At 38.2% G+C, this 26,899-nt stretch overlaps 2 protein-coding genes and 1 long non-coding RNA gene across 3 annotated transcripts; 2 read left to right on the forward strand and 1 right to left on the reverse strand.

Moving 5' to 3' along the window:
- The first annotated feature begins 1,225 nt into the window (after positions 1-1,225).
- Positions 1,226-5,202, forward strand: LOC140038054 (uncharacterized). The gene is made up of 2 exons (XR_011841865.1): positions 1,226-1,462; positions 4,663-5,202. It is a non-coding gene; the product is annotated as an uncharacterized lncRNA (long non-coding RNA).
- A 1,251-nt stretch (positions 5,203-6,453) lies between these two features.
- Positions 6,454-7,677, forward strand: LOC113735619 (uncharacterized). The gene has a single exon (XM_027262614.1). It carries the CDS (start codon positions 6,454-6,456, stop codon positions 7,675-7,677), a length of 1,224 nt encoding a protein of 407 aa, XP_027118415.1.
- A 10,990-nt stretch (positions 7,678-18,667) lies between these two features.
- On the reverse strand, positions 18,668-21,326 carry LOC113734821 (pirin-like protein). Its single transcript, XM_072082285.1, has 7 exons — positions 21,001-21,326; positions 20,743-20,792; positions 20,444-20,482; positions 20,307-20,335; positions 20,156-20,218; positions 19,941-20,044; positions 18,668-19,545 (listed from the first exon to the last, which is right to left on the reverse strand). Exons 1-7 carry the CDS (start codon positions 21,219-21,221, stop codon positions 19,062-19,064), a joined length of 990 nt encoding a protein of 329 aa, XP_071938386.1. The 5' UTR covers positions 21,222-21,326; the 3' UTR covers positions 18,668-19,061.
- Between the last annotated feature and the right edge of the window lie 5,573 nt (positions 21,327-26,899).

A 26,899-nucleotide genomic window follows, 5' to 3' on the forward strand; every position in this document is an offset into this window, starting at 1 on the left:
AATATGTCAAGAAAAATTAAGAATTGAAGATCTAAATGAGAAGTATGCAATTCTTAAGGAAGAAAATATTATCTAAAGTGAAACATACTAGGCTATAGTAAGACTAGCCAAGCATGCATAGGACTAAAACTGCAATTTTTACTCGTACTCTATCCATTAATATGTTCTTTACCCTTTGCGCTTAGAATAAAGCTTGATAGTTGATACATGATTTGTATATATCTCAACTCGTTTATTGAAGTAAAGCTTTAACTTTCATTTTGTTTCTGTGAGGACCCGAAATTTTTTATTTTATTTTATCGAATATTAGTAGTTTGTTTAAATATTTATTTACTCATTTTTCTCTAAATTATTTATTTCGATCATTTAAAATCCATTTATATGGAACGACGCCTCTTTTATATTTTTAAAAGCGTTTTGTTGGAAAAAATTCACTTTTCGAAAACTCGTTTAGTTCGGAACAACGAGTGCACGTTTTTCGAGACTATATTTGAATCGAGAGTGTATTAATATTGGAGAATTAAGAACGATCAATAATAGATTAAGAAAGGATAATTGAGGAATTAATACTCAATTCACGTGAGGACTCGGAAAATTATTATTTTTAAACCCCTAATTTTGGCTCAATTAATTATCTATTTGGATTTTTGCCCGAATATTATTTTCTATCCTTATTAGACCTAAATATATGGTTTTATAGTTTCGTTATATTTTTAAAGTGTCTCGTTTCAAAAAATTATTTTCTTAGAAGCTTGTTTAGTGAAAAAGTGAAAACGTGTCTGAAAACTTTAGCCAATTAGGAGTACAATAAGCTCAAAAATTTAAGACATATACAATGGTCCTAAAATAGGCAATTTTAGGTTTAAATATTGAAGTGATAGTTAGTGGTACGATCGTTATAAGAATTTTTCAAAGGTTTCAATTTTTATTGCGCCTAAATTAGAAATACGTGTTTTCACGTGCGCGCTTAATTGAGGGATTTTGGACCATTATTTTGGGATAATTAAGAATGAATAATATTTATATGTATGTAAGTGCCCTAGAGGTTTAGTGCACTAGTGCAACAAACGTAAGAGAAATCGGACACAAAACGCGCGTGTAGGGCACTAGTTGTAATTGATTTGACGTATTTAATAGATTAGACGTCAAGCGTCTTTCGTACGCAAAGGAAACCAGAAACCGCATTTCCTTTCCTTCTAGCTTCATTTTTTTTTTTTTGTCAAATTTCCTTCTAGCTTCATGGTCGGCCAGCTACTGCAGAGAAACAACCAAAGACTTCAACATTTCCTCTTCCAAAGCTCATGCAAATCACTACCAAAACTTCCATAGATTCAACCAAAATTTCACACACACTTAGCTCTACACTTGGACAACACATCTAGCTGCAAAAGGAAGGAGCTATCCACGGTTTCTTCAAGCTTCAAAGGGCCGAAACCTCTGTCCTAACCAGCCATCAAAGTAGGTAGTAATCTAATGCCTTGAACTTGTCTTATGGAAGCTAAATTGCACTTATAAATTTGAATCGGCATATGATTTGTGGTTGATGTTGGAAAATTGTTAAATGTGGGCTCTATGAACTCCCACTTTGGGTTGATGGCTGTGATGATGTTTGATGATGGTTTTGTTGCTGTATTAGTGCTTAACGAAGTAGATTAAAAGTGCATTATTGACAGAAACGTTATTGAGTTCTTGAAGCAAACAGTTCCGATTTTACCCCTGCTCTGTTCGGTCACTTTAATGCAGAAATTTGAGGATTTAATGGCTTGATTGTGTTGTTTAATATGTTGTAGTAGTTGTGTAAAAATTTTCATTGAAAAATACTGAGTTTTGGTGGGTCAAACGAATTTATTTCAAAAACTAGTAATTTGGAAAACGGTTTCGTCGTAATCCAGACCAGTGTTTGTATTTCATCCATAACTCCGTACTCCGACGTCGAAATCAAGTTCCGTTAGCAGCATTTGAAACTAGGCGTTCCCATGTTTCCAACGGTGTATAATGCACATTCTGGTTTCATGTGTGTGAGCCACACCATTCATCTGAAGTCGGCTGTCCTGTTTCTCCGTTCTGCCGAAATGATTTGATGATGCTGCAACTTTAGGCTTAATTTCGAGCTAGTTGCATGCTGAAACTTGAAACGATTTCTTCTGTGAACTTTTATCCCTATGAATGTATTTTCCAACGCCGTAAACCATGCTCAATTCCAAGTTAGGTCGACTGAATTGTGGTCAAAACAAGAACGCTGCTCTGTTTTGGAAAAGCCTAGTTTTGGGACAGATTTGAGATGAGACTATTGTGGTCTTGCTAAACGAAAATTTTGGTGTTAAACACCTACCAGATGTACCATGAATGATCCTTAGACTTTCCTTTTACATATGGACCATGATTGGAGGATTTCCATAGCCAAACGATTGAATTTGGGAAGAAAAGGATTAAAGGCAGATTGCCTTAAGAATTTTTCCAAACTTTGGTTGATTTGTTAACCACCTTTCCGAGGGTATTTTTCCACGAAATTTGATAGAGAGATACCCTTCATATAGGAGTATTATACTACAAAATTTGGTGTCAATCCAAGTCCGTTTCGACACTTAACAAATGGTCCAAAGTCGGAACCAAATCTGGAAATTTTGTAACAGTCTTGAATTTTTCCCAACTTTGAGCTACCATATCTTGGTGCTCGAAACTCCAATTCTCGATCCGTTTGTTCTACCCTAAACCTTACTTGCACCTCTAATTGAGCTATAAATTTCAAGGGCTGGTTTTCAACGAGTGAATTCTGCCGAATTTCCAAAGTTAACGAAAAACCAACCCCGGCTCAATCTTGGGTGATTTGGAACAGCAACTTTAAGCTCATTTTTGAACACCTTCCACTTAGATTCATGGAAAAATGTCTTCTAAGAACTTTTAGTACTTTGGAAGAGGTTTCCAACGGTACCAAGTTTTCCAATTTTTGACATGTGGAATCTGAGATACGATTTTTTTCACAATATCGTATCAAAACTGAAATTTTCTGAATTTCAAGGAAATTGAGTTTTTCAAGTATTCCTTATTTCTTCGATAATACTTGAACGTTTATGCTTGATTTCCAAGATAACAAAACTCGATTGCTCTTGTATATTAAGAAACTCCACTTGAACCTCGATTTACTAGTAATTGAGGTTCATTTTCATGAAATTTCCCCAGATTGTACTAGTGCACAATCTTTCTTGATAATTGGGATGTGTGAATGATAATTCACTATTAAATGCTCAGGCGCTCAAGAGGACCTTCCAGAGGATCTCACGGGAGACGCCTAAACTCGCTACTTGAATCACTGTGAGTGTCAAGTGCATGAACTTGTTGTTAAGTGGTTATCTGTTTCTTATCCGTTATGTAAATTTGAAATTTTGAGACGAGGGTGTACTTTATCGCACTCGTTCTCTTTCAAATGAAATTATATTCGAATTTTGCTATGTAAATTCGTATCCAACTTGTACATGGTAATGTGGATGTGATTTGTACATGTGATTCGTATATGTGATCCGTATTTGTGATTCCTATTTGGAATCGTCGATTTGAGCGTTGCTCATCGACTTATATTCGTATTCGTATTCATATTCGGGGGACGCCCAAAACTCATTGGCTAACTTTGCGAATCGAGCCAGCATGGGTTTGGTCGATAAGCTTAGCAAACCATGAGATATTCGTAGAGCATGATCTATTGGAGAGATCTTGCTCGGCATTACTCGTGCAGTATTGCCATGATATACTCGAGTATTATCAAAAACTTTGATGAGCGGGTCCGATAAGGGGGTGTAACGGTGACGGGATTCGAAAAAAAGTGGTGTATCTACGGATTTGATACTTATGTGGTTGACGGAGTGTCAACGTGAGATGTGATCAAGACTTCGACTCGACTACTTGGAATTTAGCTTCTGAGAGCTACAGTATCCTTGAATTGTTTCTGTTTATTTTTCCTATTCGAAATGTGAATTATTCGAATTTGATAGCCTTACCTACAATGTACTTGTTGTTGCTACTTGGTTTATGTGTTTGCATGTGTGTTTTCTTGGCCTCACTGAGTATTGGCTCGTCCTATTAGTTTGTTTTCCTTAACAGGTTGGATTGGAAGATTTTGGTAAAGCCGACTAGATTATACTTTTGATTGGAATCGGGGCTGTAAATGTGTAGTCGACTTTTAATGGTTGCATTTTGGAACTTGATGTATCTTTTGTGGACATGATGTAAGATTTAAATATTTAGTTAAGAAAACGACTTTTCTTTATTTTGACTCGTAGTATTTGGTATGTATCGTTAAGTTCGATTTGATTTGTCTTGAGTCCTGGCGAGAGTTGGGCAGGCGTCCCGCGGATACCCTTGGGTTCGCCCTTGGGAGAAGTGGGGGGCGTCACAGTTTCATACTAGTAATTATCGAGTATCTTAATTAACTCAATTGTAGATATTTGAATGTAGATATTAAGAGAAAGCTGAAAACATATTTTGCTTTTAGAGAAAATGAGGAACTTACTTTGCTACACTAGCCCAATGAACTCAAAAAAGATTTTACAACATATGATAGGTTGCAATTTATTCATTTATTTTATTATTAATTCCTCCTATTACCTGACTTGATGTGGATTTATTTGCTGGATTCTACTCATTTTTAGTATTTGACGTTTATTTCAGGGAGTAGAATATAAATATGATAACAGGTGCCAAATTGGCAGAAAAAGAATTCAGATGATTAAACTTGTCCCAGGGGCACTTTTGGAACAGAAGATGTCACGCCCATTTTGGTAATTTTCGCAAAGGAACGACGGACGGAGGGCTTCTCTTCCTGTTGATGTGCGCCGCAATTAAAGAAAGAGAAGGAGGAGGAAGTTGGATAGTTAGTTTTTTTTTTCCTTAGTTCTGGCCGGCTGAAGCTTAGGAGGAAAGCTTGACTTTGGTCTTCCCTGGGACTTACTTTTGAGCTTTAGAAAACTAGAGAAAAAGCATTTGTTAGCTTTGAGCTTTGACTTTTCTTCTTTTATTTTGAATCCTGCGCATGGCTGGAACAAGAGGGAATTACTTCCTTTGACCCTTCTTTAGCTTATTGTAGCTTCTGGTCTCCACGCATGTTAGGAGCAAAAAGTTGGAGCCCACCTTCTTTAACTTTTCCACCTTGTTTCTCTTGAGTGGCCCTGCCCCACGGATGCTAGCAACAATAAAGAAACTCAATTGTCACTTGTAATTGTCGCGTGCCTTATAAGTGTTCGACGAATTGCGAATTCCTAAGATGCAGACTAAGGCCGTGACTCTGGCTGAAATTTCCTGCGGGCTTAGTTCACCCAATATGAGCTAATCCCCTCATTCTAGTCAAGAAACGACGGATGCTTTGATTCGCCTAAAAATTGTGAGATCGATTTAATTTAATCTTTCCCTTTTATTTATTGGTATTCGTGTATTCCTTGTTTGCTACGCTTATGGTTATTCAATTAATTGATTGTCATGGATCCGGATAATTAATTGATCTGATAGCCTATTGTCAACTAGGACATTTAAATCCGTAATTGTTTGATTGTCCTGAATTAGTGACGACTGGCACGATTAGCTTCGTGTCAGGGGAATACACGGGCTAACTTAAAATAACCATGGTAGTGTGTTATTTGGTTAGAATAGGGCTCTTCTAATACGTAAGGCAGTTGGGAAATTAAATCTTACGGGCGTACCTAGGATTATTCCCCAATTAGAGCAGTGATTAACGGGCGTACCTTGATCACCGACACAGTAAGGAGGGGTTGACTGCCATCGCTTGCTTGGTAGTTATAACCTATTTATTGATAAGTAGTTAGGATTGCCTTTGCTTCGATGATCAATTAGGTGAACCATTGCTGAAGTTATTTCTTGGCTAGATCTTTAATTAATATTATCTTGATTGTAGTGAATTGCCATTCGGCTTTTGGTTGTCTACGTTATTTCCTTTTTAATTGTTTCCTTGTTTTAATTGATTTCGGCCTTTAATTCTTGTTATCCTGAGTTCAGTAAATTGTGGTTTAATTTCTAATTAGTTGTTTATTTTTATTTTCTCATTGGAATTTTAGTTAATTATCGTCGTTCCTACAAAATCACCCCCTGTGTTATTTTGGATTTCTTAAGAAACAAATATACCCAATCTCTGTGGATACGACCCTACTTGCCCTGTCTACAAATTCATAATTATTTGTGAAAAGGAATAACCATTCCATTCGGGTATATCGGATCAAGCAAACTCTTCGGGAACATGATGAATCAAGTAACCCATTGCACACCTAGAGTCCCTGCTCCAGTACTTGGAATTGGGTTTTGGTTATTTTAACTGGCAATTAGGTTTAACTTTATTATTGCACAGGCTTCGACAACCTGTCAATTTTTGGCGCCGTTACCGGGGACAGGCGTTATTATTTGTTTCTTTTTAAATTCAATTTTTGTCCTAATTTTCTAGTTTTCTTCTAGTGTATGCCTCGATCTTCTTGCACAGTTGACTTGATTTTTGACCCTGAGGTAGAAAAGATCACGCGTAGAACGAGAAAGGAAACCAGACAGCTCAGAGAAGAGCACTCCAGTGCTACATCTCAAAGACCCGAGTCAGAAGTTGAACGAATAGATTCGTTTGGCAACACTTCGAGTGACTCTGACCAGGAAGAGGACACCATGGCTAATGCACAAACATTAAGGGAGTTGGCTGCTCCTGATTTAACTCAGCAGCCTTTATGCATTACTTTCCCCGCTTTAAATGACAACATTCCATTTGAACTAAAATCTGGTCTGATTCAGCTTTTACCCTCTTTTCATGGTTTACCAGGTGAAGAGCCGTATAAGCATCTGCAGGAGTTTGATGTCGTGTGCAATAGTATGAAATCCCCGGGAATCACAGAAGAGCAGATAAAAATGAGGGCATTTCCCTTCTCCTTGAAAGATTCGGCGAAGGACTGGCTGTACTACCTGTCACCAGGTAGCATCACCACGTGGGGCCAATTGAAGAAGAAATTTTTGGATAAATATTTTCCTGCGTCCAGGGCTGCAAGTCTAAGGAAAGAAATTTGTGGGATCAAGCAGCATCCAGGGGAGTCACTTTACGAATATTGGGAACGGTATAAGAACTTGTTGCGCAGGTGCCCCCAACACCAAATAAGTGAGCAGTTGATCATACAATATTTTTATGAGGGGCTCCTTTTTAGAGACAGGAGTATCATTGATGCTGCAAGTGGAGGGGCACTGGTGAACAAAACCCCTCAGGAAGCACGGGAGTTAATAGAGGGGATGGCAGAGAATTCACAGCAATTCAGTACAAGAGAGGATGTCCCAATACGTATGGTGAATGAGGTAGAGACACCCTCTATGCAGCAGCAGCAGCTAAATGAGTTGACTGCGTTTGTTAGGCAACAGGCTGTGAGAAATGCATCACAAGCCAGGGTATGCGGGATTTGCACTGGTATAGGTCACTCTGCAGACATGTGCCCAATGATTCAGGAAGAAACTGCAGAACAGGTGAACATGGCTGACCACGCGCCCGCGCCAAGGAAGCAGTACGACCCTTACTCAAACACCTACAACCCCGGGTGGAGAGATCATCCCAACCTCAGTTATGGAGGGAATAGGCAACCCAACTTTACACCGAACAGGCAGTCTAACTTTGTGCCAAATAAGCCACCAGGGTACCAGCAGCAATACCAACCCTGACCACCTCCGCCCCCTCAATCTGGTTCATCTACGGAGGAGATGCTGAAACAAATGATGACAACCATGACGCAAAATCAGCAAAGGACGAAGGCAGTTATTATGCAAAATCAGCAAAGGACGGACTCCGAAATGCAGGATATAAGGAATCAGATAAGTCAACTGGCCACCAAAGTTAACCGTTTGGAGTCCCAGAACCAAGGGAAGCTGCCATCTCAACCGGAGTTGAATCCGAAGAACGTGAGCGCAATGACCCTAAGGAATGGGAAAGAAATTCAGGGGCCTGAACCTGTGATCCCTAAGGACAAGGATGAAGAGAAAATCGAAAATGAGCTTGGAAGGGAGGACAGCAATGGTGCAGATCAAAAGGTACTTCCTGATCCAATAATTACAGTTAAAACTAACCCGCCTCCTTTTCCTAACAGGTTGGAAAAATCGAAGAAACAGGATAAGGAGAAGGAGATCTTGGAGGTTTTTCGCAAGGTTGAGATAAATATCCCACTCTTAGACGCCATCAAACAAGTACCAAAATATGCCAAGTTCCTAAGGGACTTGTGTGTCAACCGAAAGCGATTGAGGGGGGATGAAAGGATTATTGTTGGGGAAAACGTGTCTGCGGTCCTGCAGAGAAAGCTCCCACCAAAGTACGGGGACTCAGGTATGTTTACTATTCCCTGTAGGATAGATAATACTGTGATCAGAAGGGCCATGTTGGATCTGGGAGCATCGATTAATGTCATGCCTAAATCTATCTATGCTTCTTTGAAACTAGGTCCATTAAAAGAAACTGGAATAATTATTCAATTAGCTGACCGAACTAATGCATATCCTGATGGGTTGATTGAAGATGTGTTGGTAAAGGTCAATGATTTGGTGTTTCCAGCTGATTTTTATGTACTTGATATGGATGATGATCACTCCCCTGATCCCTCACCTTTGTTATTGGGTAGACCTTTTATGAGCACAGCACAGACGAAAATTGATGTTAATAAGGGTACCTTGTCCATGGAGTTTGATGGGGAAATTGTGCATTTTAACATTTTTGATACTATGAAGTACCCCTCGAACTCCAACTTTAGCTCAATTTTTTCTGTGAGTGCTATTGACCCTGTAGTGCAGGAAGTGTTTGAAACTGATGGCAGGGATGAGTTGGAAGTGGCTTTAACCAAGCACCTCGAGTTGGAGACAACTCCTCAGGTGGAGTGGAGTGAGGATTTAAAATGCACAATAGATGCATTACACTCATTGCCGACCACCACGAAAAGGTATGAAATCTTACCTATTTTTACTCCCGAGCCTCACCAGAGCGTATTGCCATCTGTGGTGTAGGCACCTGTACTGGAGTTGAAACCTCTACCAGAGCACCTGAAATATGCATATTTGGGTGATAATGAGACACTCCCGGTGATTATCTCATCGGCACTGTCAAAAATCCAGGAGGAGAAACTGATCCGGGTCCTTAGAGAGCATAAAGAGGCGATAGGTTGGACAATTGCAGACATTAAGGGGATCAACCCGGCCGTCTGTATGCATCGGATTAGACTAGAAGAGGATGCCAAACCTGTACGACAGGCTCAAAGGAGGCTCAATCCCCTCATGATGGAAGTTGTAAAGAAAGAAATCTTAAAATTGTTAGATGTGGGGATTATTTTTACAATATCAGATAGCCCTTGGGTGAGCCCGGTCCAGGTAGTCCCAAAGAAGGCAGGAGTGACTGTAGAGGCCAACCAAACGGGTGAACTCGTGCCAGTGCGCAAACCCACTGGATGGAGGCAATGTATAGACTACCGTAGGCTAAATGCCGTCACCAAAAAGGACCACTTCCCTCTCCCTTTCATTGACCAAATGGTTGAACGTTTAGCTTGTAGGGCTTATTATTGCTTTTTGGATGGATTTTCAGGATACTTTCAGATAGCAATTGCCCCGAAGGATCAAGAGAAGACAACCTTCACGTGCCCGTTCGGGACCTTTGCCTACAGACGAATGCCATTCGGGTTATGCAATGCACCTGCAACATTTAAGAGGTGTATGGTAAGTATTTTTTCTGAATATGTGGAGAAAATTATTGAAGTTTTCATGGACGATTTCAGTGTATATGGTGATAGTTTTGATACGTGTCTAGATAATCTGAAATTGATCTTGATAAGGTGTATAGAGACTAATCTTGTGCTTAATTGGGAAAAATGTCATTTTATGGTTGAGCACGGGATAGTCATGGGTCATATTGTATCGTCTAAGGGCATAGAAGTTGACAAGGCTAAAATAGACATTATTTCTGCATTACCTTACCTCGCGAGTGTGCGGGAGGTGCGTTCTTTTCTTGGACATGCAGGTTTTTATCGAAGGTTCATCAGGGACTTTTCAAAAATTGGAGCCCCGTTGTTCCAACTCCTACAAAAGGATGTGACCTTCGAATTCAATGACAAATGTGAGAAGGCCTTCGACAAGTTGAAAGAATTGTTGACTTCACCCCCAATCATCCAGCCCCCTGACTGGAGTCTACCATTTGAGATTATGTGCGATGCCAGTGATCATGCTGTAGGGGCTGTATTGGGGCAAAGAGTAGGGAAGGCAGCTCACGTCATCTATTATGCATCCCGAGCATTGAATGGAGCCCAGTTGAATTACTCCACCACTGAGAAGGAGCTTCTTGCAGTTATTTTTGCTTTAGAAAAATTCAGGTCATATTTGCTAGGTGCTAAAGTAATTGTATTTTCTGACCATGCAGCATTAAGGTACCTAATGACCAAGAAAGATGCAAAGCCGAGGCTCATCAGGTGGATATTGCTACTACAGGAATTTGACCTGGAGATAAGAGACAAAAAAGGCTCAGAAAATCTAGTAGCAGACCATTTAAGTCGCATACCAATTGGGGAGGATAATAAGCCATTGAAGGATGCATTCCTTGAAGAGCATTTATTTTCCTTAAATTCTCAATTGTCTTGGTATGCTGATTTGGTCAATTATCTAGTAACGGGTGATTTTCCTGCAGGTTGGCCAAAATCGAAAAAGGATAAATTGAAAAGTGACGCCAAGTATTTCATCTGGGACGACCCGTACCTATGGAAGAGATGTGCCGACCAAATAATGAGGAGATGTGTAAGTGAAGTGGAATTTCAATCAATTTTAGCTTTTTGCCATACTTTTGCCTGTGGAGGTCATTTTGGACCTAAGAGAACTGCTCAGAAGGTTTTAGAAAGTGGATTTTATTGGCCTTCACTGTTTAAAGATGCCTATGTGTTTTGTAAGTCCTGTGATCGCTGTCAACGGGTAGGTAATATAGCCCGAAGGGATCAAATGCCCCAGGTCTCGTTGATTTTTATTGAAATTTTTGATGTCTGGAGTATAGATTTCATGGGGCCTTTTCCTACTTCATTTGGTTTTTTATATATTTTGCTGGCAGTTGATTATGTGTCTAAATGGGTGGAGGCTAAGGCCACTCGAACTAATGACTCGAAAGTAGTTGCAGATTTTATCAGGTCTAATATTTTTGTGCGATTTGGAATGCCTAGAGCTATTGTCAGTGATAGGGGAACGCACTTTTGCAACAAAACCATAGCTGCGTTGTTTCGCAAGTATGGTGTACTCCACAGGGTCTCAACGTCATACCACCCTCAGACCAATGGTCAAGCGGAGGTGTCGAATCGGGAGATTAAGACCATTTTAGAGAAAATGGTGCGCCCTAATAGGAAAGATTGGAGCCAAAGGTTGGAGGACGCACTCTGGGCCTATCGGACGGCGTACAAGACTCCTATAGGGATGTCACCGTACATGTTGGTATTTGGGAAGCCGTGTCACCTTCCAGTGGAGTTCGAGCACAAGGCTTTTTGGACGATAAATCAATGTAATATGAATCTAGAAGAGGCCGGTGTTCAACGGAAGCTGGATTTGCAAGAATTGGAGGAGATCCTGAACGAAGCATAGGAAAACGCCTTGATTTATAAGGAGAAAAACCGGGCATTTCATGACCTACAAATTTCAAGAAAAACATTTGAAGTTGGTCAGAAGGTACTCCTGTACCAATCCAGGCTCAAGCTATTCCCAGGTAAGCTACGTTCCCGTTGGATTGGACCTTTCATTGTTACTCACGTTTTTCCATATGGTGCAGTTGAGATCCGAAGTGCTAAGACAGCTAACAAATTTGTGGTGAATGGACACCGTCTCATATATTATTACGAAAGATTTTCGGATAGAGAGGTGGAGACAATAAGGCTTGACGCACCACCGTGTCCTAATCAGTGACACTTTACCATGTCTAGCCAAAAACATTAAAGAAAGGCGCTCATTGGGAGGCAACCCAATTGTTCTTTTTAGTTCGTTGTTCAATTTCGTGTAGTAGTTTAGAAGTGTTCTCCTGGTTGTTCGACTGATTTTGGGGTTTCAGTTTTCGTTTTTGCTGATTTATAGGTGCTCTTGCCCTCATGACGTGCCCGCGTGGTGATGTGCAGGACGCTCACGATCAGGAACTTCTGAAACTTCTGGGAGCTCTCTTGCCCTCTTGACGTGCCCGCGTCACGTTCGCGGGAAAGGTAAGGATTCAAAAAAAAAATAGAAAAAATTATTATTATTATTTCATTTATTCAAATAATAACAAAAATAAAAAAAAGGAAAAAAAAATCAAGAGCAAGAAAAATTTTTTCCTCTTAACCGTAGCAATTTCTTTTATTTCAAAAAGAAAGAAAAAAAAAACACACACACACGAGAGTTCCTTTCTTTTTCTTTCTTCTTTTCCCTTTCTTCTTCTTTCTTTCTTTCTCTTTTCTTTCTTTCTCCCCTGCTGCTCCCCTGCTCTCTGCGCACGCCACAGCCAAATCCATTTATCGCCATTGCCGCCGCGCGCTCGACCAGCCCAAGCCGCCGCCATCGTTGCTAGAGTCGCGCGCCGCTGCTGCTCTGCGCGCCTCTCGCCATCGCCACCTGCCAGCAAGTCTGCCCGCGCGCCGCCGCCAGTCAGCAGATCTCTCTCCCCATCGCCGTCCGCGATCTACCACTGTTGCCACCACAGGTCAACCCGCCACAGCGCTGCCGCTGCTGTAGTTCCGGCGCAGCCACCACCAGCCGCCGAGCGACCCACTGAGCGAGTCGACGCCCGCGACCCCAGCGCGCCACCAAGCCGCGGCCCATCCTCTGCGCCGCCGCTGCCAAAGTTCCATCGTCGCCCACGCGACTCCCACCGCACTTGGCAACGAGCCCACGGGCACGCGCAGCAACCTCTGTCCGGCAACCGTGCTCTGCACATGGACACCACCAGCTGCACCTCCGCCTCTCTGTCTGCCGCCTGGAGTAGTCCCAGTGGAGCTAACTGTGGGAGAAATGGTCCGACCAAAGTCATCATCTAGGTCTAGGGCCTATCGTTCTCAGCCCCCTCCACAGGCCTCTATTCCAGTCAACTCACCTACCAACCTACCCTCCTCTTCTAGTGTTCGAACCCGTTTGGGTAGGGGTAGGGGTAGGGGTGCGCAGGTAGATACCCCAGTTCACTTTGGGGGGCACCTAAACTTCACTAGACCCGCCGATCAGGAGCGATATGCTAAGGTCTGCGAGCGGCGGATTACACCAAGCAAGACTTGGGAAAAATTAACCGTCATGGGTCTAGGCATACGAGAGGAGGTCGAGCAGATGTTTACAGCTATCGGGTGGCGCTCATATCTCGATATCTTATGCCCCGCCTTTGTCGAGCTGACTCGGGAGTTTTACTCCACCTTTGAGTTCGAGTTACCTACGAGATACACCGTTGACACACCACAGGTCATTCATTTCCGGCTCATGGGTCGAGAGTTCAATTTCTCCATTACCCAATTCAATCGGGCATTTGGGTTTATCACTAGAGAGTATGCTAGGACTAGGGAGTATGCAGAGAGTGCTTGTGACTACGTAGAGCCGTTCCTCTCTCACTACCATGATGTGTGGGAAGACATGTCCGTCGATCAGCAGCGCTACGATCCTTCCCGGTCTAGGAGCTCCTTTCTTAAGGACCCTAGTGCCCGCTATGTTCAGCGTTTCTTAACCTACAGCTACTCGGGGCGCAAGGACAGCTCTGGCATACTCTCTCGCCCTGAGTTCTTCTTCCTCTGGAGTATGATGAACAATATCAAGGTTAATTTGGGGTGTTGGTTGGCCGCACAGTTCAAGACCGTCTTGGCCAAAAAGAACAAACCCCTTATCCTTGGGTCCTATATCACTCACTTGGCGATACAGTTGGGGGTTCTTAACCTGGAGGACCACGACCTGCATTTGGCGTGCGAGATGGAGCTCTTGGACGTAGACTGCTTGGAGAGGATGGGAGTCATTGAGCGCCTGACTGATGGTTCCTACCAGTTCACCCCCCGGGACCACTTAGAGCTCCGGGTGCGCATCATTCGTCCCGGGCAGGGCCCTCCTCCTTTCCTGGATCAGCCGAGAACACAGTTGGGCCATCTTCTTCTACGCCACCTCCACCGCATGGGACTACTGAATGGCAGCAACTCCGGGAGCAGGTTCAGACTTTGCAGGCTCGGATGATCAACGTTGACGCCAATGTCGCCGGCATAGCCCAGAATTTGGCGCAGTTTCTGATGCATACAGGCTTTGCACCCCCGTTTCCACCTCGCCCTCCGCTATGACCCGATTTCAGGGAAGTTTGGCTGATCCCCCTGACACTTTTGCTTCAATTTTGGTTTTTATTTGTCACATTGAGGACAATGTGTCCTATAGATGTGGGGGGAGGATCTAAGGGGGTGGGTGCTAGTGTTTTCCGTTTTTAGTAAAAAAAAAATAAAAATAAAAAAAAAAGAAAAAACATGTAAGTTTCTAGTTCTTAGTAGTTTCTCTTAGTTTTATTTCCAGTTGCTCGTTTTCGTTCTTTCTTCTTGGTGCTTACCTCTCATGTGAATGTTAAAATTGATGTGGAATTATTGACTCCAAGTCTACTTTTGCCAAGTTTTTTAAAATACAAAGGTATCGGGTTGATGTGGTTGGATCCGAGATATCTCCTTGGTGAATATCGGATTGATTGGCTCTTTTGATTTCTGTGTTAACTTTTCTAGACGTTGGGAATGACTGTTGGCATTTTAATGTGAACTGGTCCAATATTGACTCCAGTTCTCTATGTTTGGCAATAATGAGGCGAGCTGTTCCTATTTTTGGCTCTTAGTGTTGTTATTATGTGTTTTTGGCTTTGTTTGGCTGTGAATAATCTGGACTGTACTCCGCTATGAGTTACTACTGAGTAGCCAGGGATCGGCACCTCAAAGTGTCGATTATCGCGTCAAAAGGTGGTACTTTATATGAGTATGTGGTCGTATAGCGGTAGGAGCTGAGTAACCGGGCTCCTTCATCTAAAAGTGTGGGAGTTCGCGTCAAAAGGCCCCAACGGCTAACGATTAAGTTTTTTTGTGTTAAGTATTAATTGTTGTCAAAAAAAAAAGAGAGAGAATAAATAATGGGAAGGCTTGCCGATTTATGGACTTAATATGGAGAGTTGTGTGAATATTTGGACCATTAGCTGATAAATGTTGTGCGCCATTCCTTTTTCTTAGAGTAGTTAACCTGGAAATTGAAGGAATTTGCAGTTTAGGGGCTAACCGGGGGGGAGGCTTCTTGGATTTTAATCACCGATGCTCGATATATGTTTTTCTCTTGAATATCTTGGCAATATAGGAGATTGGGCAATGGCCATCATCGAATTTTGGTGTTCGTTTACTATTCTTATGCTTGAGGACAAGCATGGTTTAGGTGTGGGGGGAATTGATATGTTGCAATTTATTCATTTATTTTATTATTAATTCCTCCTATTACCTGACTTGATGTGGATTTATTTGCTGGATTCTACTCATTTTTAGTATTTGACGTTTATTTCAGGGAGTAGAATATAAATATGATAACAGGTGTCAAATTGGCAGAAAAAGAATTCAGATGATTAAGCTTGTCCCAGAGGCACTTTTGGAACAGAAGATGTCACGCCCATTTTGGTAATTTTCGCAAAGGAACGACGGACGGAGGGCTTCTCTTCCTGTTGATGTGCGCCGCAATTAAAGAAAGAGAAGGAGGAGGAAGTTGGATAGTTTTTTTTTCCTTAGTTCTGGCCGGCTGAAGCTTAGGAGGAAAGCTTGACTTTGGTCTTCCCTGGGACTTACTTTTGAGCTTTAGAAAACTAGAGAAAAAGCATTTGTTAGCTTTGAGCTTTGACTTTTCTTCTTTTATTTTGAATCCTGCGCATGGCTGGAACAAGAGGGAATTACTTCCTTTGACCCTTCTTTAGCTTATTGTAGCTTCTGGTCTCCACGCATGTTAGGAGCAAAAAGTTGGAGCCCACCTTCTTTAACTTTTCCACCTTGTTTCTCTTGAGTGGCCCTGCCCCACGGATGCTAGCAACAATAAAGAAACTCAATTGTCACTTGTAATTGTCGCGTGCCTTATAAGTGTTCGACGAATTGCGAATTCCTAAGATGCAGACTAAGGCCGTGACTCTGGCTGAAATTTCCTGCGGGCTTAGTTCACCCAATATGAGCTAATCCCCTCATTCTAGTCAAGAAACGACGGATGCTTTGATTCGCCTAAAAATTGTGAGATCGATTTAATTTAATCTTTCCCTTTTATTTATTGGTATTCGTGTATTCCTTGTTTGCTACGCTTATGGTTATTCAATTAATTGATTGTCATGGATCCGGATAATTAATTGATCTGATAGCCTATTGTCAACTAGGACATTTAAATCCGTAATTGTTTGATTGTCCTGAATTAGTGACGACTGGCACGATTAGCTTCGTGTCAGGGGAATACACGGGCTAACTTAAAATAACCATGGTAGTGTGTTATTTGGTTAGAATAGGGCTCTTCTAATACGTAAGGCAGTTGGGAAATTAAATCTTACGGGCGTACCTAGGATTATTCCCCAATTAGAGCAGTGATTAACGGGCGTACCTTGATCACCGACACAGTAAGGAGGGGTTGACTGCCATCGCTTGCTTGGTAGTTATAACCTATTTATTGATAAGTAGTTAGGATTGCCTTTGCTTCGATGATCAATTAGGTGAACCATTGCTGAAGTTATTTCTTGGCTAGATCTTTAATTAATATTATCTTGATTGTAGTGAATTGCCATTCGGCTTTTGGTTGTCTACGTTATTTCCTTTTTAATTGTTTCCTTGTTTTAATTGATTTCGGCCTTTAATTCTTGTTATCCTGAGTTCAGTAAATTGTGGTTTAATTTCTAATTAGTTGTTTATTTTTATTTTCTCATTGGAATTTTAGTTAATTATCGTCGTTCCTACAAAATCATCCCCTGTGTTACTTTGGATTTCTTAAGAAACAAATATACCCAGTCTCTGTGGATACGACCCTACTTGCCCTGTCTACAAATTCATAATTATTTGTGAAAAGGAATAACCATTCCATTCGGGTATATCGGATCAAGCAAACTCTTCGGGAATAGGGTGAATCAAGTAACCCATTGCACACCTAGAGTCCCTGCTCCAGTACTTGGAATTGGGTTTTGGTCATTTTAACTGGCAATTAGGTTTAACTTTATTATTGCACAGGTTTCGACAACCTGTCAATATATGACTATCATTTTTTGATGTATAAAATGTACAAACAAATATTTCTTGTTTAAAGTCTTCGTTTAAATAGAATTAATATTCTTATGGAAGAAATAGCAAGAGAAGTCAGACATTCAAATTAGATAGAAGTGTATAACGTGAACAAGCATATTGATTATAACATATTTGTGTTGGAAATTTTGCCTTAAATTTAAGTGTTCTTCATGCATTTTTCCTAAGCTTAATTAATACATTCATTCCCTTTTAGATTCATTCTTGTATTCATGTACCTCTTGGATTCATTCCCTTTTAGATTCATTCTTAGATTCATGTTCCTCTTAGAATTTACTAGTTCTTTCATATAACTTCTAAATTCATGTACTTTGTAATAATGATGGTACATGCATCTCTATTCTTGTGTTCCTATAAATAGAGGATTTGGATTTTCAATGTAAAAGTAAATTCTATTTTTATTCCTCCTTCTTACATGTATTTTTATTCTTTTCGGATCACACTTTGGTTCCAAGTAATCCATTACAAGGTCAAAACCTTGATTTGTGAATACACGCGATCGATGCTAGTCGTTGTTCTATCTTGGAAAGTGACCACTTAGTGACCCATATTGCACCATGGACATATTCCTGTGGGAGTAAGATCACTTTTACGGGCAATAGGGTATCCTACATTTTGATTTTCCTTCTAGTCGTCAATTACTCTATTTCTTTGAATTCTTTTCCTAAATCAGAGTACTTGCATTCTAACAATTTGAATCTTATGAAGTTCCACATTTTACATAGTGATTTTGCAGAGTGCCCTATATATAGGACCACAAGGTCAATACTATAAACAAAGCCAAATAGATGTGAACAAAAGGTCATGGAATAAGTGACCACGTTAAGGAACATGTATCTGCCACCAAGTGGTTCCGGCAATAGCATTCTAGGTGGAAGGTCACCTGCTTTTGATGGAGAAATCAACTCACAAGTAAACCAAACCCCACCATCATATCCACCACCTAAATTTACTCCTACTAGAAGTTATTAGTGTGAATTAATTAATACTTTGTTTTTTCCTAATTTCTTTTTATTGAAAAAAAAAATTAAACATGGTTAACTCTTATTTGTCCTTTCGATTACATTCATGGATCATATGATATGAGATTATTGACTTGTACAATGCCTTGTTTGTTTTTAAACCAACAACTCCGTAGTTGTGGGTTGAACCAATACTTAAACTTGTGGACCATAATTGAAATGTTTGTCCTTTTTTTCTGAAATTCATCGATCACATGATATGATGATTTGTCTGTTTTTTATCGACAGTTTTATAGTTTTGAGTTGATTTAACGCTTAAACTTGAGATGACTGACTTTTGTGGATTGATTTAACATTTAAATTTGGAAGCCATATAACATGAGATAATCAAACCAGTAACATTATGGTACTGAATTGAACTTGTGCACATGGCAAGAGGACTTGTCTCATTAAAAGTCACATCCTGTTATTCATAAAACATATTCTTGATCTCAAGTAAAAGGAAGAATTCTTTAATAACAATGATGGCAATGGGAAACTTTTTAAATCATGACCTATTATTACAAGTAAAGGAGCTGCTTTAGAAATAGGAAACAATCCCAAATGAAAAATCCACCTACATAAGCTACTGCTTTATCTACACCTTCATTTCAAGGTTTCTAGAACCTTTTCCTCACAAGACTAAAAATATCTTTCTTTTCAGTTTCCATGATTGCTGTGTACTGGTGGGGACAAAGACAGACATTGACAGATAATGACTGTAACCTTTTATTTCTTCTCAATTTTTGTTATAGTTTGTAATATACTTTCTGATGCATTTGAAGATTTGCCCCACTTATTTTGACCTCCAGTGCCTTGCCATTTCAAAGCCATTCTTGGCATAATGATAATCCTCTTCAGTTTGATCAATTTCAGCCTGTGTATTCATGACAAAGGGACCGTATTGAACTACTGGTTCATTCAGTGGCTGCCCTCCTATTAGAACAAATCTCAGTGGCCTGGAAGACCTGTTCCATACACTGAGGCCTTCTCCAGGACCCAAAAGCAAAGCATGGTGAGCAGCAACAGGTGATGAATTCGGTATTCCAAACACCCCTTCTCCATCAATTGTGTACACAAAAGCATTCCAGGATTCTGGGATGCTTTGATGATATTGAGCTCTTGGTTTCAGAGTGAAATCCAAGTACATTGTTGGGGTTCGCGTATAAACCGGAGAATGGACTCCCATTGATTCTCCTGCTAGTACTTTAACTTCAACTCCATCTTCCTCTGCCCTTGGAATGTCCTCATCCAGCAATTCTTGATACCTTGGCTCAATCCTGCAATGAGTACGGAGGGCGATTTTATTAGAGGAAAGTAGCAATAAGTCAATATTTACGGACTAATGATGTACTACTGTTGACAGTGCATTAGGCACCAGTACCATCCTTACTAAAAAAGATTCTGAAATCATTAGGCACTTATCTGAACCTTAGTGGATCAAATAGAAGGGCTTATTGATCAACACCAATTCGCAGAAAGTAGCCTTCTAGAACACCGTGTTTAAACATGACTTTCTAAAATTAATGGAGTAATGTCACAATCCACAAATAGCCTGCTAAATGCTAAAATTCGATGTCTTAATCAGAAAGGTAATCTACATATATTCTGTGCGGTACATGTGTCTGGAATCAGGTCAAAATGGACTAGAAAACGGACATGCCTGGTAACTTACATTTTGTCCTTGGAAGCAAGATTGATCCAAAGCTGCAGGCCTGTCTGTGTACCTCCTGCTGCAGGCATTTCCGAATGAATTATGCCTCTTCCTGCAGTCATCCACTGCACAAAACCCCACATAGGAATTGCTTACTACTGAATTTTTTCATTAGTTCTTGAATTAGCAGTACAATAATTCAGTGAAAAAGTTGTAAGAAAGGTATGAAAATTTACCTGCACATCACCGGTGCGGATTGTGCCCTTGTGACCAGCAAAATCTTGGTGTGTAAAAGCTCCCTAAAGAAAACAAGGCCAAATTTCCGGTCATACATAAATTCTGGTAATCTAGGACAGAATTTCAGGTACAAAAAGTCGGTCTCTTTACCTGCAACATGTATGTAACAGTCTCAAAACCTGCACAATATCAGGGAGCAGAAAGTAAGATAACTGATCAAATCCAACGTATGGAAAACAGAATCAGGTAATTTGATTGAAACAGAGTTGAATGTATGTGTCATGAACCTCTGTGCGGGTGATCCGGGAATCCAGCAGGGGGTGAAACTGCAAGAACACATTGAATCAACAATCAAAGACCAAATTAAGCAACATTTTGCTTTTGGGCAAAAATTAAGCAGCACTGAAACTGATAAAACAGTGTGAAACGCATCATACATCAAAATATAAAGAATGCGTTACCAAATTCAGCACAAATTCAAGAATTCTGTAAAAGTTCTATCCAAAGAATCATGAAGAAAACCATATGCAGAGTTTTATTTCAGAAACACCATAATCAAGAACACTAGGATTTTAGTAAATTGTACCTGCAAATTCATCCAACATGAGGAAAGGATCAATATACTTCAGTTCGGACCTGTCCATCCATTCAACCAAACAAAATTCAGAGATAATCAGAACCCATGTCACCAAATGTTCCAAAAACGCTCAAAATCAAATGAATTTCAGAAAACAAGAATGCAAGAATTTACGAAACCACGTTCCCGGATGCAATGCCTACGTATTACTACAACATAATTTCATTAAACAAACCAAAAAAACCCACAAAAAAAAGAAGAAATTACCTGCCAATGCTCCTTCTAACAACAGCACCATCTCCTTCACTCTGTGGCTTAGCCAAGACTTTCTTGACAACAAGTCTTGGACTATCAAAACCAGAGCTTTGATCTGACGACGTAGACATGGTTATTCCTCTGATAAAACTGTAAACTCCCTTGTTGTTTCTTGTATTTGCAATTCTTGTTGGATGCAAATTCACTAGAAATTGTCTAGACAAAGCTCTCATGTAATATTTGCTTGTGCTTGATTTTCCAACTCTTGCTCTTCTTGTCTATATATATATATATATGGACACGCCGAACAAGAAAAGATGGCCGTGGTGTTCCCGTATAATTTTAGTGTGTGAGTGTGTGTATTTTATAACGACTTTGGGGATGCGGGAAGCCAGGAAGGCTGGGGTTGGTTAGGAATCTAAAGGGGGCGTGGGGAAAATTGGAAATGGGGTCCACTTCTTCCTCTTTGGACCAATGATTTGATGACATCATACTCATGTCACCATGATGGTGGACTACTAGCCTGAGCCGTTGGCCCAAAAAAAAAAAGAAGATTTACTCAAAGTAAAAACATAATTTAAAATATGAAAATATGGGTCTATTTCTGACCCCCGAAGGAAGCTTTATTAGGATTTGAATCTATTCCAAAAGTTTTTCCTTTTGGGCAAAATTTTTTTTAGCTAAATGATATATTAACTGATTGAATAACATTTACTTGTTGGGGGTGAAGATGTAAAAATCTTTTTTTTTGGGGGTAAAGGTAAAGTATGCTTCTGTAAATGGGGAAGTGGATTAATTTAAAATTTTAGGGTATTTTACGTGACAGCATGGCAAGACTTCATTGAAAAATTAACCAAAGAAAAAAAAATAATAAACTTTGGCAATCAGCCAAAAAAAATTTTGAGGTCAATTTAATAAAGTGTTTGACTTTTGGGGGGAAAAATGAAAAAAGAAAGATGATGAACTAAAAGCCAAAGGGATGGTTGAAATTAGCTACAAGTGGATAACTAATATTTAGCCCATGCATTAGAACTGATTTTTTTAATTATAATTAGTTATGTATCGATGCAAAACATAAATAATTCATCAACAATGTTTATACATATTATTCACGTTTGTATTAGAAAAATATTGTATTTCAAACATAACTACCATATTAGCCTTTACAAACTTTTATACATAAATTTATTAGAATGTGATAATATTCATTAAATAATATAATACATAAAAAAGTAATAGGTATTCTTTGAGATAGTAATTAAATTTTGGGATAATTTCAGAAACCTCCCCTGAGGTTTCTGACATTTACACTCACCTCCCCTGTGGTTTGAACAATTACACTAACCTCCCCTGAGGTTACTAATCCTTTACAAATTCAGTCCAAATGATTAAAATATTGTTTTATAGAGTGAAATTAGAATTTTGTACCTGATTTGCCCTTTGTGCTACATGTCCAATGAATGACAAAGTATTAAAAATTAATTAATAATTAATAAATTTTAAAGAGCGTAGTTTATAGGCAAATACGTATTACTTATTTAAAGTACCACCTCTTTACGGGTATTTTACTTTCAAACATTTACTTTATTACAAATATTTATTCTCAAATACAGATTTGTATTTATTCTCAAATATTTAATTTTTGTTAAATAAAAAACCTACCAGTTTTTCTTTCGTAGAAATATTAATATAACACTTTTTCAATTTTAGTTATAAATATTTATGTATTTAGCATAAATTAAATGATTCAGGATAAAATACTCATAAAGAGCTAATACTTTACTCATGTAATGGATGAAAACCATAAAAAATTAATACTTTATGGGCCATTTCTTTTTTTAAAAAATATTTAATTTATATTAAATAGATAACCTACTGATTTTCTTTTTACGAGAATATTACTGTAACACTTTTTAATTTTTAATCACAAATGTTAATATATTTGTAATAAAGTAAATATTTGAAAGTAAAATACCTGTAAAGAACTGGTACTTTAAATAAGTAATACATATTTGCCTATAAACTACGCTCCTTAAAGTTTATTAATTATTAATTAATTTGTAATACTTTGTCATTCATTGGACACGTAGCACAAAGGGCAAATCAGGTACAAAATTTTAATTTCACTCTATAAAACAATATTTTAATCATTTGGACTGAATTTGTAAAGGATTAGTAACCTCAGGGGAGGTTAGTGTAATTGTTCAAATCACAGGGGATGTGAGTGTAAATGTCAGGAACCTCAGGGGAGGTTTCTGAAATTATCCCTTAAATTTTCTCATGAAAATAATTATACACCTATTTATATTCATTTTTAGTTCAGGACCAAAAAAAAAGGCAGCAATCTATTTTTATATGAATGGTTTTTTAATTTGAACCAACGTTAATAAATTTAACAATGTAACAATTAAATTTACACTAAGAAAAGTTACTGATATGGATAAAAAGTAAAAATTGATTAAATGCGATAGATGTTGCTAGAATGGAGAGAAATTATAAGCGAAATTGATTAGAGGAGATTTAGATGCAAAAATAGGTAAAATCTAAGTATTCATTCGTCGATTAATTCTTTTCAATTAAGCACATCACCTAGGATAGAGAAAATGATTAATTGAAGTGAGAACTTTCATGAGTCTAGCCTCTAGGTAGGGTTTAAGTTCAGATCTATATCATGACATGAATCAAGCAAAATTAGATCCTATCCAAACCCATGATTTTGGTAAAGGATCTGAATCTAGGTAGAGTTTACGTTGAAAAGTTGGATCTAAATTCAAGAAAAACACAATAGACCTGAGTTGCGATTGGTAATACTCTACCCATTTTCATGCTTACTAGTATTAGCTATTGATATGTACATTGATGTTTTAGAACAACTACCCTTTCTAATCGAATACAACTACTAATCAAACAAATACCACTATTTGTCTTTTTGTGTTTGTTTTTTATCTTGATTTTGCCAACTAACAAGTTCCGAAGAAAAGATCTGGTCTTCCTGTGTGCTGTCCATGTTTAGACGTAATTGACAAGAATTTTGAAAAGGTTGGAAGATAAGAAAGAGTCCAAATTGAGTTTCTCAAAAAAAATTTTGAACCTACAAACTTTTTTAAATAAATTTATTTAAGAAAATCTCATGAGATCTTGAGGGTAAAATTGTGAATGGTTATGCATTAACCCCAATTTATTAAAATGAAGTAGAAGAAGTTACAAGAAGAGGAGAGCGAGGAAAAACCTAGCACCCATAAAAATCAATTACAATATTGATATCAAAAAAAAAAAAAAAACCGCCCTTTATTAAAGGAGGTATATTAGATTTTTGAACTACAAATATATTGTGTCAAATTACTCTCTCATCATACCCATTATTTCATGGTTAATTTGTTATAGGAATGTTGACAATATGGGAAAATAATGCTGAATTTGAAAGTTTTGTTGACTTGCTACATTATTTCTTCTTTTCACATCTGTTTTTTGAAGTGTCAAAATGACTATTATGTAGACTTTAAAGAAGAGAGGACAAAATGTTAAAATTGATAAGGGAAAAAGAAGTGTGATTGTAAAGAGAATAATAAAAATTTTGTAATTATGATAAAAATCGAGGAAATATGGTGATTTATTCAAATTACGATAATGTAGTGGACCTGTATTGAAAAAGTTCGGAATTGAATCATGCACGCCTCGAATCTTTGAAATTGAAGGACTCTGTTAGTATTCTTTCTTTTTGGTAGCAGCACATATCAGCGATCCTCCAATAAAAGTAGAATTATGAAGATTGAATATGATTTGAATAACAAATATCACAAATTTGCCCTATTTATCCAACGTGTGATCAATGTCACATATTTACAAGGTAACAAGTGTTTTTTTTTTTTTTTGGCATTTTAGAAACATAAGGTTAAATTGATAAAGACTCAAAGAAGCGAGAGAAATACATGAGTGTTTTTGTTTAGATAGTAAATTATGTTGGTACATATTATAAATTACCGATTATCGATTGGACACCTATAAATTAAAATCATCTTAAATATGAATGATATGAATTATAATTACTCTTACACATTTTTAAATATTCTGGTTAATCTCTAATAAATGGCCTATATGAGATCATATACGTCATCCAACAATCATCAATACCATCATTTTCACACTTTGGAATATGCTACTTATACATATCCACGCCAGAATAATAGAACACCCGTATGGGTTCTGATGTAAGGTTTATGTCCCTATAACGTCAATGGCTGTTCTTCCTCTGTACTACCTTATTTGTGCTGTTTTTCCATCTGTGAATCAACTAATCTGATTATTGAAAACGAAGTCAATTGTATGAGAATCACGTAAAGAATTTCAGCAAAATTTTGTCATACTTTCCAGCTTGCAAAATGGGTCCTCGGGAATACAACAGTTTCCACTTGAAAAGAAAACAGAAAAGTTTTCTTGGTCTCAGATAAGGATCGAAAGGAAAAAAAGGTGCAGATTAGTTTAGTGTCATTATCTCATTTATGGTAATGTTTTGGATTAACAGGGTTTGATTCTTTTTGAAACCAATTTTCAAGTTAAAATTTTGCTTAATAACTGAATAATTAGTAGCCTTAAGCTACTGCTACAGACTAATTATCAACTGAAATTGTGCGCTTCAACTGTTTTTTTTTTTTTTTTTTTTTTTGCTACAAGAAGAAAATACATGATAGCCTTGCATTTGGAAATTCTAGGGTTAATGTCCACAATGTATTATTGTTAAAAATGCATTTATTTCAGGGGTTAACATTCCACTTGTTGATTGTGGCATAGAAAGGTAAAAACAAAAAATGAATATATTCATACTTTTTTAGTAGCTATCACAAATCCTCTAGAGTACAAATCACCAATCCACTATTTATTCGGGTTAATTTGCAAAGTGGAATCGTCACCTATTTATCCTTATTTTATTTAACTGTGCTTGTATGTATCCGGCTTGTCTTTCTCCTGCAACAGAAATGGATCTTTGGCAGAAATTAAATGCATGCGCACCTTCCAAGCATCAACATGGAAAAATGAGTCATGCCAACTATACCATGTTGTCATTGTTGAGTGTTAGAATTTGGAGGCATATGTCATTTTTTTTTTTTATTGGAAACCGGATCAAATCAGAACTTTGGAATCTCTTGTTTTTGGCAAAAAAAAAAAAAAAATTGCAATTTTAGTTCCCAAAGTTTGGAGAGGAGCTATTCTAGTTCTCAAAGTTATCAAAACTTACTCCACATGATGATTCTCTACTTTTGACTTAGCAAATATAATGAAATTTACTCCTTTTCCAAAATCAACCTACATGAAGGAATAACATAAACTCTTACTCATAGAGGGATTTATAATTATTCTTCTATCTGTTAATTATAGATCTATTATTTTTAGTGTATGTTTATCTCCTATCATTAGTGCAGATTTTTATAATATATAAATAAAAAAAGATCGTATTGGACGATTTCTAATAATTTTGTTAATGAAATTCACTTTTATCCCAAAAAAAAAATTCTCATTTTGATTCTTATTTAGATTCCACAATGAAAGGCAAAACAACTTCTGAAATGACATAAATCATACATAAGCATTGCGCTATAAATCACACCTAGGCATTGCGTGTGCCAAATTGGACCGACAATGAAATGAAAGCCGGCCGCCGACATTATTGGAAATTTCTAAAGGAAGTGAATTTGCATGATTCGTGCATGCACCTCATGCAACTTTTACGCTTTTTCCACTCTTCTTCCCCTCTTTCCTCTTTTCAGCCATATCTAAATAGAGTATTATATATACATATTCAATTAGATCCATCTTTCAAACATATCTAAAATGAGGATTATATGTTTGGATCGAGTCTTTTACAAAATAGTATAATTTATGTGCTTTTATACCAGTCTAGTAATCACAAACTATA

Source organism: Coffea arabica, chromosome 3c, assembly GCF_036785885.1.
Source record: "Coffea arabica cultivar ET-39 chromosome 3c, Coffea Arabica ET-39 HiFi, whole genome shotgun sequence".
Taxonomy (NCBI): Eukaryota; Viridiplantae; Streptophyta; class Magnoliopsida; order Gentianales; family Rubiaceae; genus Coffea; species Coffea arabica.

Coding starts and splice junctions, on each gene's coding strand:
- LOC113734821 (XM_072082285.1), bottom strand. CDS start 21,221: ATGAGAGCTTTGTCTAGACAATTTCTAGTGAATTTGCATCCAACAAGA. Junction 20,219..20,306: donor CTGTTACATACATGTTGCAG/GTAAAGAGACCG, acceptor TGTTTTCTTTAG/GGAGCTTTTACACACCAAGA. Junction 20,045..20,155: donor TCCGCACCGGTGATGTGCAG/GTAAATTTTCAT, acceptor GGTTTTGTGCAG/TGGATGACTGCAGGAAGAGG.
- LOC113735619 (XM_027262614.1), top strand. CDS start 6,454: ATGCCTCGATCTTCTTGCACAGTTGACTTGATTTTTGACCCTGAGGTA.